Source organism: Pteronotus mesoamericanus, unplaced genomic scaffold (assembly GCF_021234165.1).
Source record: "Pteronotus mesoamericanus isolate MK-2021 breed Mesoamerican mustached bat unplaced genomic scaffold, CSHL_Meso_final contig_256, whole genome shotgun sequence".
In the NCBI taxonomy this organism is placed as follows: domain Eukaryota; kingdom Metazoa; phylum Chordata; class Mammalia; order Chiroptera; family Mormoopidae; genus Pteronotus; species Pteronotus mesoamericanus.
This window is the reverse complement of record NW_026555108.1, coordinates 1,347,276-1,360,556: the sequence shown is the minus strand read 5'-3', so window position 1 is coordinate 1,360,556 and position 13,281 is coordinate 1,347,276. Positions and strand designations below refer to the sequence as shown.

Here is a 13,281-nt window from a genome sequence, read left to right as displayed (position 1 = left end):
AAGAAGACATAAACATTGTTGACCTATATGCACCCAACATAGGACTACCCAAATATAACTTCAACCATTTTCCATATAAGATCCAGTATTATCTTTAACAACTGTAGTCCAGAGCACATTGGTCCCTTGCTTTAAATGTTCCATTCATACTCAGACATACAATCCAAACCACTGACTATGGTCAACAAGGCCTTACAAGTCCTTGGCAACACTGTGGCCAACCTCTATGACATCATGTTATTTCACTCTTCTCCTAGCTCTACATTCCAAACATACTGACCTTGTTTTTGACCCTAAAACAAGCCATGCTTTTTCTCACCTTTGGACATTTGTACTTGCTGCTCTCTCTGTTTGAAATGTTCTGCTCAAATACCTTCATATAGCTCCTTTCTGCTCATCATTTAGGTCTCTGAATAAATGTTACATTCTCAAACAGACCTTCCCTAAACACCTTCTCTAAAGTAATCATTTTATCATATCATTCTATTTTATTTCATTCATGCCATAGATCATAATCTGAAATCTTATTTTATGTATGTGTTTTATGTGTTTATTGCAGATATCCCCTCACAGTAATGATCATGTCTATCTTTTAATCCCCCACCTCAGACATAGCACATGAATGGTGTGCATTAAATGTGTTGAGTAAATAAATGTTTTTGCAAATGAATGACTGTATATACTATCAAAATTCATACCTCCAGGATTAGTGTGGAGAAGAAAGTGTGATTAAATGAAGGGGATGGAAACAAATAGAACACATTTGGGGAAAGGCATGTGACCTTGGACTAGCATATCATCTGAGTTTTCTCATAAGGAGATTGTTATCTAGGCCACTACTTTTTTAACATTCTTCTGCCTTGGTGTTTAAGTCTCCTCCTACCACTTTGACCAATTATTTTCTGTCTCCTTACTCTGGCTTCTCTTTTCCCTTCTACCTCTTAAATGTGTATTTTTGCCTTAAGTTTTCTTTTCTATCACTTTACATGTGTACATACTTGAACTATGAGGATATCTAAATCATTCTAGTTCTCTAAGCTTTACATTTCTATTCACAACTATCTACTGTGAAACCTATGTAACCTGGATTTCACCAAGAACTTAAATTTAGCACACCCCCAAATGAGAACTTTTGACCCAAATCTTACTACCCGACTCGTGCTTTTGTATTTGCTCACTTGATTAAAGACACCACATCTAGTGCACAAGCTAGAAACCTCAGACATCCTTTCTTCTTGTGCAGCACCTCGACAAAATCCTGCCATCTCTCTCATATATCCCTTAAACTCTGCCCCTGCTCACCATTGCTATTACTCCCAATCAGCTTATTTTCCAAGAAGTAGAGCTCTCATCTTCTTTTCCAAAAACCTCCTGTTCGACTTCCCCTTAAACCTTACGTTTCAGTATTCCTCAACAAAGCAGCTATTAGAATTTTGCAGGAGGCTATTCTTCATTGCTTAAGAATATCCTACATATTGCAGAAAGTTTTAGTATATCTGATTCCCACCCTCTAAATGACAGTATAACCATCACCATTTTCCCAGTCATGTAACAACTAGAAGTACCTCCACACATTTCCAAGCACCTTTTAGCATACTACCTTGAGTTGAAAAGCATTGAATCAAATGAGTCTATGCAGCATTCTCCATGTAGATGCTGTTTCCAAGCCACTGCCTATGTGGCTTATACTGTCTAAAATGCCTTCCTCACAACCATCCCCTTTCTTTGCCTGGTGACAGTTTACTTATCCTCAAAAGGTCAATTTGAATGTCTGCTTTCCCAGGAAAGCTTCACTCTACAAGTCAGGCAGAAATTGTTATAGCTTCCTGTGTGTTACCATAGCTCTTGGCAGACACATCATCATAGCCTTATGAATATTATTTACATACTTATATCTCTCTGTCACACTAAATGTTAGCTGCCTTATTCATCCTTACATCCCTAGCACTCATACGAACAAGTGAAAGAAAATAGACGTTTATTATTTGGGGTGGGTGGGGAGAATGTAATTGTAATAGAAAAGGGAAATAAAAAGGCAGAAAAAAGGAGGAAAAACAGAAAGATAGGAGAGAATAAAGAAAAGATACAAATTGAAGAAAAACAGGAGAAAAGAAGAAAAAGAGAAAGGAAGACAAAAAATAAAGGAACTGAAAGAGAAGAAAAGACAAAGGGCAATAAAAAGAATGAAAGAAGAAAGTATAGAGCAGAAAAAGAAAAAAGAGAGGTATAAGAAGGGAAGAAGAAAAACAAAAAGAAAGGATAAACTAGGAAAATGAAAACTGAGAGATGAGAGGAAAAAAGAGAAAACACATTGCTCTACCCTTTTTATCTGCCACTTTTCCTGGCTATTAAAGCTCTAATATCAGTAGTTGTGTTGAGCAGTTGATGTATACTATGTAGTATGATATTTTTAAATACAACATGTCATTTCTATTCAATGAAATACAAGATTATTATAATTTAAAGCAGAGCAAAAAGAGGATTAAAAATTATCAACAAACCCACACAACGGAAATTCTTTGAACACTTCACTGCATTTTTTTCTGGGCATTCGTTTCTCTATTTTGTTAAATATAGTCATGAGCCTCCAGCACACAGCATCTTGAATCTCTCTGGTGATGTTTTTAAGTAGTCTGAAAAGCTGCTCAATTACATATGTATATTTATCAACAATCCCCATCACTATTCCTTTCTCTAGAATCCCAAAGCCATATTCTGATCCTGGTTTTCCATTAACTGGATACTTTGCCCTGTCTTTGGAGAGCTACTCACAATGGTCTCTCTCAGTCTCAATCAGAGAACAAGCCCCCAGGGGCAGAATGAAGGAAACTTCAGATTGAAGATATCATCTAGGAGGAAGAATCAACAGGAGTTGTTGGAGAACAGGCAAGAGGAAAATGAAGAAAAATACAGCCAACATGTCTAATCTGAACAAAGCATTTCCCCATTTCAGGTCTCTGTCTCTTCCTCCCATTAGTAAAATAAGTGAATTGATATTATCTTAAAGGAGTTCTATCATTCCCAACATTCTATGACTCTAGAACTCTTCAGAAAGCAGAAAGAGTTTGAAAGGTCTAGAAAATGCAATGGTAAGATAAATTTTGGCTTTTACTGGTAAGAAAACTCAGGAATCTTGACAAAGAGTAACCTTCAAGCCTTTACTCTTATAAACCCATTTACACCTTCTCTTCCCCATACCAGATCAGAATGTTTTTAAGCCATATGAAGCCACCATCCTTGGGTCTCACTGTAGCACAAAAATAATTTCATTCCTCCAAAGTAAGAGTGAGCCCTGAAGAGGCACATAGACATGACAGTGGAGCCTACCTAATTTTGTAGGAAGGAGATTAAGCCTAGAATTTGGCTTTGGGACCAAGACTAGAGAGAACGGTCTTTATTCAGAAGTTCCCCACCACAGGCCTCACTAAAAGCACTTGTTTCTGTTGTTCTTTTCAGCTCTATTAACTATTGTTTCTAATTTGCTAAATTTACTCCCAGAGCAAAAAAATATCTGAGGTAGATGGGGAAAAATGAGGACCCAGATATCTGTGGAGACCAGCTTTATGTCAAATGCTTTTTAAACCCAGTGCCAGAATGAAATTAATAAATTGTCAAGGAGACTTGTTTTTGCTTAGGGATTTTTTTTCAAATATGAATAGAATCTACAGAACTAAAATAAAGTTTAGTGGTAAATGCATGGAACTGAGAGATTTTCCTTACAAACACTATTGCCATCTACTGCCTAGAAAAAGTATATACCCTAGGAACTGCAAAGAGAAGTTATGCTGCATCATTAAATGTTAGACAAATATAGAATCTGAAGAAACATTCAAGTCAAATTCCTTAATGAAAGAAAGACAGAAGAAGAGGGAGAGACAGAAGGGGGGAGAGAGAGAGAGAAAGAACGTAGAGAGGGAGAAAAGGGGCAAAGAAAGGGGAAGGAGGGAGAGTGACGGTCAGAGAGAGAAAGAAATCTAGCCACAGAGGGAGAAGTGACTAGACCAAAGTTAAACAGCAAGTTACTGAAAGAACCTGGACTAGAAGTTCCTGTGTTCTGATTCTTGGTCTAAAACCCCCACCTAACTCCCACCTAACCCCCACCTAACTCCCCCTAACTCCCTACCAGAGTTTGCGGAAATCCTCACAGAATATCAGAGTTGGAAGTGCTTATAGGTACATCTCATGGACCTCCCCCCACCAAAGCAAGGACTTTATCTATGGAATCTCTATGTGGACAAGGGACTACATGGCCAAGTCCACCCTCTGCATATATAAAAATTGTCTTTCTTATTGTTGACATTGTTACAGATGTCCCTCAATTCCCCACTTTGCCCTCCTTCACCCAGCCCCTACCTTCCTCCCTGGCCTTTACCACACTGTTGTCTGTGTCCATGGATCATGCATATGTGCACATATGTTCTTTAGCTAATCTCTTCCAGTGCCCCCTACTACCCTTCCTGTCCCTTGACAGTATCTCTATTTATCTTCTGTTGTTCCAGAAAGAGCTTCCTTAGTTTTTCACTCTAATTCACCTGCAGCCAAGATGATAGTCCAAATAACCACAACATGAACTGCACAATGAGGAGGGAGAAGACAATTGTGTTTTGAAAATGTCCTAAGTACCCTCCACAAGACTCTTATTTTCTCTTCACCAGCCCCCCTCACCCAGCCCCATGCCCAACAAAGCCTCTCGGTGTAGGGCCAGCTGCTAAGGTACTTACCGGTGTTGTCAGGCTGCATAATGGCCATGGCAAAGGTGTGAGGAAAGAGCATCGCAGCACTCTTTCTCATGCCCTGAAGCTGCACAGTGTTGCCCTGGAACATGACCCCGTGCACATCACTCTCTGTGCCCAGGCCAAGCAGGTGCCAGGCTACTGTGTCACCCTTGCACATGTCCAGCCTGGGCAAGTTAGAGAATAGAAACCCGTTAATGGCTGGAAAACAAAAACAAAAGACAAGATAGGGAGATGAAACCAGACTTCCTCAGGCACTGGCCAACAGCATGGAATTGGCTCTGTACTATAAACAATTTTAAATTTCTGAATCACCACAACTCCTCTTCCCTTTCCCCTAAGCCACCTTAGTTCTACTCATGAATATCTGCACCTTTAGGATGAGAGCCCAACTAGCCTTCCTGGCCTCACTTACTGCCCCTCTTCCACCACACTTCACATCCTTGAAAAACTGAACTACTCTCCACTACTACAACCCTTCCACACATATACAAAAGTACCAACCTCTTCTATTCCCAATCTCTTGAAACTCTCCTCCCTTGGCTTCTGTAACATCACATTTTCCTGGTTCTCTTACAGCCTCTTTGATTGTTCCTCCTCCTTCTCTTTCTTATTCTCCATCCATCTGTAAAGTGTTGGGGTTCCCCAAATTTCCATACTTTGTTTTCAAACTATCTCCTCTTTTCATCTTTACTACCCCTGCTCTGGCCCTAGTCCTCACCATCTCTAGCCTGAACTCCTACAAAAGCCTGCTTCTGGTACCCCTACCTGCAGTCCATCCTCCCACCCCTTCTCACACAATAAACACACAATTATCCTGTGTTCTCTATTTTCTTCTGCATGCCCAAATGCTTATAGGACACTTGTTGACTTCACATGCTGTTTCCTCTTCCTGCAATATATTGTACTTCCACTGTGGTCTCTCTCTACAGCAAACTGCTACTCATCCATCCATTATGCTCCAACTCAAATGTTACCTCCCCAGTGAAACAGAGTTATTATTCTGTCTCTGGTTTCCATAAACTTTTCCTCCACAAAATTCTGCCAAATAACTTACCACAGAAGCCAGTGATTTACCTACAGATCTATCTCCCTCACTAGATTGACCTAAGAGGGAGAACTTTTTTTTCTGTATCTGCATGGCTAAATACTTAACATGTTACCTAATATAATCAGGTGTTCCATAAACTCAAACTGGAATGAACTTAGTTTGCAGGACTGCCTTACTTTTTCCAGCTGATGTAACTGACTGGTAATGAGAACCAAGAGATGGAACCAAAAGACAAAACACTTTTTCCTTATTCCCTCACACCTTCTACTCTCCCCTCAAAAATATAGAGGCCTGTTTGAAGCTTGCCCCTTTTCAATATTCCCACATCTACTGGAACTAGCTTTAATAAGTAACCTTCCTTGGTAATCTTCTGAGATGCTGATGAGAACATTGCTAACCTTTTGATTCTATTTCACCTACCTATAATGTCTGATAGCAAACCTATTCAGCCTTCAAGACCTAGTTCAAGCAGTCCCTTCTTTCAGAAATCCTTTAATTGCATTGTTCCTCATTAATGTTCTCCTCCTCTGAACTCCATGTCACTTAAAATCTGTTCCACACAATTTGGCACTTAATTATAGTATGTCTTGGATTGTTCTATATTGTTTCATGGATATTATTAGTCTCATCTCATTGCAAAATGATGGGAGCTCCTTGAAAACTGGGTCTATGCCTTTACATTCTATCACACCTGCCCACCTACTCATTGATTGGTAGTTCACTGGGTCATAATCATTTACTGTATATTAGACAGTGTAGAGGATACAAAGATAAGCAACAAACGATACTCACCTTTAAGGACAATACACTTTAGCAGAAGATAAAAACAATGTAACAATTAACTGAAATGTTGGGGAGTGTATGAAACTTGCTATTAAAATAGTCTGATAAATATAAAATAGTATAATAGTTCAAAAGAAGGTGTCATTATCCTGGGCTCAAGTGATAAATATATTGTAAATAAAGGAGTTACCTTTTGAGTACAGCTTTAGAGAATGAAAAAAATTTCCCCAGGCTGTGGGCAAAGATGTAAGCAGCAGGGTTTCAACTGGAGGGCAAAGCATTGCAAAAGCATGAAGTTAGAAATGTACAAAGTACATTCATATAGAGAAAAATATTCCCGTTTTGCTGAAGTATGAGGTTGTGGAGTAAGCAAAATGGAAGAAAACGGAAAGGATATAAGCCTAGAAAAGTGTCATCTCTGCTTTACCCAGTGACCCTGCTACTATGTAACACAGGAAACAGCACAAGAAGGTGCTAAGTATAAGATCTGTCATCAGATTTAATCCCTCAAACTAGCTCATCTCTTGGATATAGTTTACCAATGTTTGTAACATTGTATATAAAACATTGTATAGAATCAATGTTTTCAGAGATGGGTCATAATTAAGTTAAGGTTCAATTTTACTTATAACCTCTTAGTTGTAGCTCAGGACAAAAGTACTTGGTCCCCATACCATGCATCCGATTGGAGTCTTGGAAACCCACAACATCCTCTGAGAGTAGTCGGGAATCCAACATAGCGGCTTCTTGATTGGTATTGCTGTACCAGCTCTTGTTCTCATCCAACACAGTAAAAAGAAGAAAGAATTCTTTATCCACCCCTTTCTGTAGGCCCAGTGGGAGAGAAGAGGGGGGGGGAATGACAACAGTTTCAGCAGCTGTAGCCTCTGACACTCCACACCCAATGATGCCTTATTCTTTCCCACTGTTTCAGACACAGAGCCAAGTCCACATCTGCTGTCTAGAACTGCAGGTGTTGCTAGGCAGGTTTTCCTCAGGTAACCTCAAATCACAGGTGGGTGAAGGAGATCAGAATAAAGTGAAAAGACTGGAGGTGAGGAGAGTGGAAAAAGGAACAGGGAAGAAGCACAAGATGTGTGTTATGGAAAAAAATACAGAGTGTGATAAAAGAGATCCTATAGTCACCTGGGAAGGAGTGGTAAAAGGTGGCTACGAGATCAGGGGAGGGCTCAAGGTGGAAGCTTGGAAAATAAGAGGAAAATAATTATAATAATTATTAATATGCTATTAATTACTATTACTATTACTAACATTTACTGAGTGATTACTACGTACCAGACACTGTGATAAGCATTTTGTATGGATTATTATAATTAATACCTACAGAAACACAAGATATCTTCCTCCATTGTTAACCCTTTACTGTAGACAAGGAAACTGAGGAAAAGAGAGGTTAAATAACTTGCCCATGATTACACAGCTAGAAATGGTGGTCTGGATGTAAAAGAAGATTAGCAAATTCTAAAGAAGATTTAGGAATTTGGAGCAAGGGTTAGGGGCTATTGAGGCCAAAAAAAAAAATAAAGGATCAAAGACTAAGTATGATGTATGCTTGTGAGTGAAAGAATAACATGCAAGATAGCTTGAAGTCACCAACTATTAAAGTCTGATTCAATACTTGGTTTTTTTTTTCTATTCTCATCTCTAGAACCTAGTTCCATGCTTAACTCCTATTTGGCAACTCAGCCTCATCTTCCTCCCAACAGACTTTCCAGCCAGAAACCTTGGCAATACCTGTTTGCTATCTTCACCCAAGGCACCAGCCTTGCATACTAGTAGAGGGCCCACCAGACCAGAATTTGTATCTCTTATGGGGTCCACAGCAGAAAAATACATCCAGGTGAGACAGGCAGGATCCTGAGCACTAGGGCCTGCATGGGGGGGTACTGTCCAGCGATATGTTACTTTCTCAAAGGGCTTGGCCACCAAACCAGGATGGGGTGAGCCTGCAGGGAAAACATGGAACTCATTACTCACATGGGTTAGAGTAAAGGTCATCAACTCCAAGCAGTGGGGTAAAGATCATAAACTACAAAGGCATTTTGGAGTAGCAGCAGAAACAACGGTAGCATGGAATACTGAATATTTAAAAGAATCCTAGGTAAGAGTCAAGACACTAGAGTTTGGTTCCTAGTTCTGCCACACCTTGTTATATGAACAGGAGAAATTTTAACTTCCCCAAACATTTCCAAACTCATAGGACCTAAGGAATAAAAGAGTGTTTTAAACTTATTTGGAATGCCCCTCACTTGAAAACATACATTTATCTGCTTTTATATCCCTACCTCTGCTTAAAAATTTCCAGAGTTGGGAGATTCACTACCTGCCGTCATAGCCCATTTCATCTTTGAGTGGTTCAGAAGAAGGTGTCATCATCCTGGGCTCGGGTGATTAAAAAAAAATTGTACATGAAGGAGTTAGCTTTTGAGTATGGCTTTAGAGAATGAAAAAAACTTTCCCCAAGCTAGGGGCACAGTATTAATTTATCTTTTCTTATTCACTCATTGTCCCTAACTCTTTAAAATTTCAAACATACAGAAAAAATATAAAAGTTAGTACACTAATCACCCTACCATCTGGAGTTGATTGTTAACATTTTGCATTCTTTAATTCATCTACATTTATATGTATGTATATCTACACATACACAAACACACAGTTTTGGTTTGTTTGCTTTTGTTAAATCATTTGGAAGCAAAATCCAAGCATCATGACATCTTACTTCTAAATAATCAGTAAAAATCTCCTGTATTACCACAATAACATTACCACACCTAAAATAATACTCTAATATCATTAATATCATCTAATATCTAGTCTATAACAAAGAACTTTTAATTATCTCCAAAATGTTCCTTAAGACTACTTTTTTATAAACAGGATTAGATAAGGTTTGCATGTTGCCCTTGGTGTTGTCTCTTTAATGTTTTTCCCTATGACTATGACTTCTTAAGTGAACTAGACCAGTTGCTTTGTAAGATGTTCTTTTAGTGCAGATTTGTCTGTAACTTTGCCCTTTATGATTTTATTATTTTTTATATTTTTAGCTTGGGATTAGCATCTGTTAATATTATTTTCAGAGAAAATAAGAAACTAATTATCCAATAATCTCATTTATATTTTCCTCTTGAAATAGCAATCCAAACCATATGTATGTATTCATTTCATGCATTCAAAGATTTAAAATATTCTAAAATAACAAAAAAATTTACATGTACAAACAATACAGGATAAGATAAATATATTATGGCAAATCTAATAATGACTATTATAAAGTCATTAAAAGATTTATAATATTAGTATGAGATGGAAAATGGACAAAATAGAATGGTAACTGAAAATATGACACAAAACTACAAACCATATGATCATAAATCTATAAATATATAGGTTTTTATAAGCGCAGAAAAATATTTAAAGGTATATCAAAGTGGAATGGCAATTTTTCTATTAATGATTTTAGCTATATTATACTTTTTCACATTTTTCAAAATCCCATAATACATGTTATTTTTATAATAAAAAGTACTTAAAATATATCTCTTATTGAGTCCAGCTCTGCCTTGCTGTATCATACATTTATTCAACAACATCCACACATGCCTATTAATTCTGCCTCCTTCTCCCTCCTTCACATCCTGTTTATTTTTCCTCTAGAGCTACCTTCTATTATCCACAGCCCACATTAGTTTGAGACTGTGCCTGCTTACCATCATTGTACGTAGTTCCCTCATAGTCTTTCTCATAAAAGACCCCATGAGGCTGTATGCTGAATGGCTGGGAGGCGCGATTGTAGAAGATCACCTGAATTGTGTCACCAACCTCAGCCCGGATTACTGGCCCTGTTAAATAGGAAGAAGAGGCAATGAAAGTGAAAACAGGCATGACAAAGGAGGATGGAAACAGAAAAAAGGAAGGGAAAGAAAAGGGATGTGAAAAAAAGAACTCTTTGCAATAAGAATAATCCAAGTATATTGAAATTTATAGCCATAAAAAGTACATTAAAATACATTATCTCATTTTGATCCTCAAGTATCATTCTAAGGTATACAGAGCAGGGGACATTCTAATTTTACAGATGAGAAAACTGCAGCTCAGATAGGTAGAATTGATCTCAAATTCAAATGACTGATTAGGAACACAGACAGGACCTAAAACTAGGGCTTTCTTCCACGCCACTGTCAAGTCCAATTCCATTTCCCCTGCCTTTATTGTCCCAGTTTCCACAGTTGCACTTCCTTGAAGGACGCATCTAAATATCTAAGCTTGCCTCAAATCTAAATACATTTTGATCATAAGAAATTATTATATCCTCTAACAAGGCCCTGGACTAACTAGCCTAGCCATGACTACTAGATTTTTCTTTGCTCTACTACCCACCATCTCTAACCTAGCTTAGGTCACTTTTGAGACCAACCAGAAATAGCAAGACAACCTGAGGACTTATGGTGACTCTAACTCTGTGCTCAGAGCTTCTGGCATGGTTTCTACTCAATGTCTACATCAATATTTTACCTCTGATCAAGACTGGGAACCAATATCCCACTCATAATAATGGATAAAACAACCAGACAGAAGATGAATAAGTAAATAGGAGACTTAAATAACACAATAAACAAACTAGATCTAACATATACAGAACACTCCACCAAACAACAACAGAATACATATTCCTCTCAAGTGCACATGGGACAAATTAAGCCCCAATAGATTTAAAAAGATATTATATAAATCATGTTCTTCAACTACAATGGAATAAAATTTGAAATCAATAAAAGAAGAAAAAATGGACAATTTATTAAAAAAATTTTGTAAATTAAACAACACAATTTTAAAGAATCAATAGATCAAAGAAAAAATCACATACAAAATTAAAAGATACTTAAAGGCAAATGAAAATGAAACCATAACATACCAAAACATAAGATGCAATAAAAGTACTGTGAAGGGGGAAATTTATAGCTATGAACACTTACATTAAAAAGAACGAACTCAAATCAACAACCCAACTTTACAAGTGAAGAAAACAAGAGAGAAAAACAAACTAAACCCAAAGCTAATAAAAAGAAAAAAAATACATGAATGATAAATGAAATAGAAAATAAGAAAACAATAAAGGAAATCAATAAAATCAAAAGTTGTTTCTTCAAAAAGATCAACAAAATTGACAAATCTTTAGCTAGATGGACTAAGAAAAAAAGAGATAACACTCAAATTAATAAAATCAGAAATGAAAGTGGGGACATTACTACCAATCCTACAGAAAGAAAAGATTATAAGCGAGTACTATGAGCAATTGTATACCAACAAATTGAATAACCCAGATGTAACAAACAAATTCCAAAAACATAACCCTCTTGCACAAAACACTCATCTGTTGGTACTCACTTTGAGAGATGCAGGTCTAGAGTGTGCCTCTGAACTGCCCCAGGCTCCAGTTTCTAAGTCCTCCCCAGTTCTCCTGGCTCTAGTCAATTAATTTCATAAGTTAAGGATTCCTCACCCAAGATTCCAAGATGCTCATCTTCCTCCAGCTGTACTTTTTCCTGGAATGTTTCATCTTGGAAGGCTTCATATCGGACTTTCCAGTAAGTGCCCCCAATTCGGCTGGAGCACTTCTGGAAGAATTTATCTGGGCCACTGGCATACAAGGAGGCAAATGTCACATGATTTAATTATATATCAAATAGACTCCAACATCACCCTTGGTCTCATCAAGTTATGGGTATTTATGATAAGGAAAGACCTCAGACATCATCCATTTTAGCTTCCCCCAAATGAAGGTGACACCACTAACAAAGAATATGCAGCTTCAGCTTTTCCAAGATTAGGGAACTCATTTTCAAAGAAAGCAATCCCTCTTATTGTTGGGTAGTTTTAATGATTAGAGTTATTGTTTTATAGCAGATGAAATCTTCTTGCTTGTAAGTTCCAGATATTAGCACCAGTCCTGCCATTTTGAGTTGCACAGACTTACGTCTGCCCTTAATCATCTTCAGGTACTCAAGACTCTTTCTCCTCTTAATTAAGAATATCCCTAATTCCAAAATGAAAACCCACTAACTTAGCAAACCCAGTTAGATATTCTAGCTGTCATGCTGAGACCCAAGTGCCTACTTTCCTATGTTTTCTGCAGATTCATTCCATTATTTTTTTGCTTGAAGAGTAAACATGATGTGGCCATAGGATATTCCCCTAAACTCTCACAGCCCTCAAGTACTTCTTCTGTGAAAGACCTAGAATCACTGATATGTCCGGCAGCAGGTATAACTTAAGGCCTAGCGACTGAATAGGGAACTAACCTGCTCTATCTTGCCCAATCTGAGTCATGGAAGAACCAGGAGAATTTGGATAAATTCCTCCAAAATGATGGTTATGGAATGGCCACAGGTAGATTGCTTCTCCTTTCTACATTTCTCAGAGTGATTTTTACACTCCTGCTTAAATGCATCCTTCAGACTATGAAAAAGAAAGGAAGGTGCAAGGAGGTAAATAATGGGTTAAATAAAGGAGAGTTGGAAAAAAATGGCATTTCAACTGATCTGGTCCCACAGGGTCTCCTTTTCTGAATGTGGCTTGGGATTATAGCAGGAACAATCTCAAACACTGCTAGGACCTTTTGCTGAGTATATGTCGTAACCCTACAAAAAGCTTTCTAGATGCCCCAAAGCAAGCTGTCCAAAGGACCAAAAG

General features: G+C 37.8%; 1 protein-coding gene across 1 annotated transcript in view; it reads right to left on the bottom strand.

The window, feature by feature from the left end:
- Positions 1 to 13,281, bottom strand: part of HEPH (hephaestin) — a 59,905-nt gene that overhangs the window by 30,903 nt on the left and 15,721 nt on the right. The window contains exons 8-12 of the mRNA XM_054574199.1: positions 12,092 to 12,228; positions 10,299 to 10,430; positions 8,323 to 8,534; positions 7,242 to 7,392; positions 4,722 to 4,934 (exon numbers count right to left, since the gene is read on the bottom strand). Of these exons, the coding sequence (XP_054430174.1) occupies positions 4,722 to 4,934; positions 7,242 to 7,392; positions 8,323 to 8,534; positions 10,299 to 10,430; positions 12,092 to 12,228 (845 nt within the window). The remainder of the gene's footprint in view (positions 1 to 4,721; positions 4,935 to 7,241; positions 7,393 to 8,322; positions 8,535 to 10,298; positions 10,431 to 12,091; positions 12,229 to 13,281) is intronic.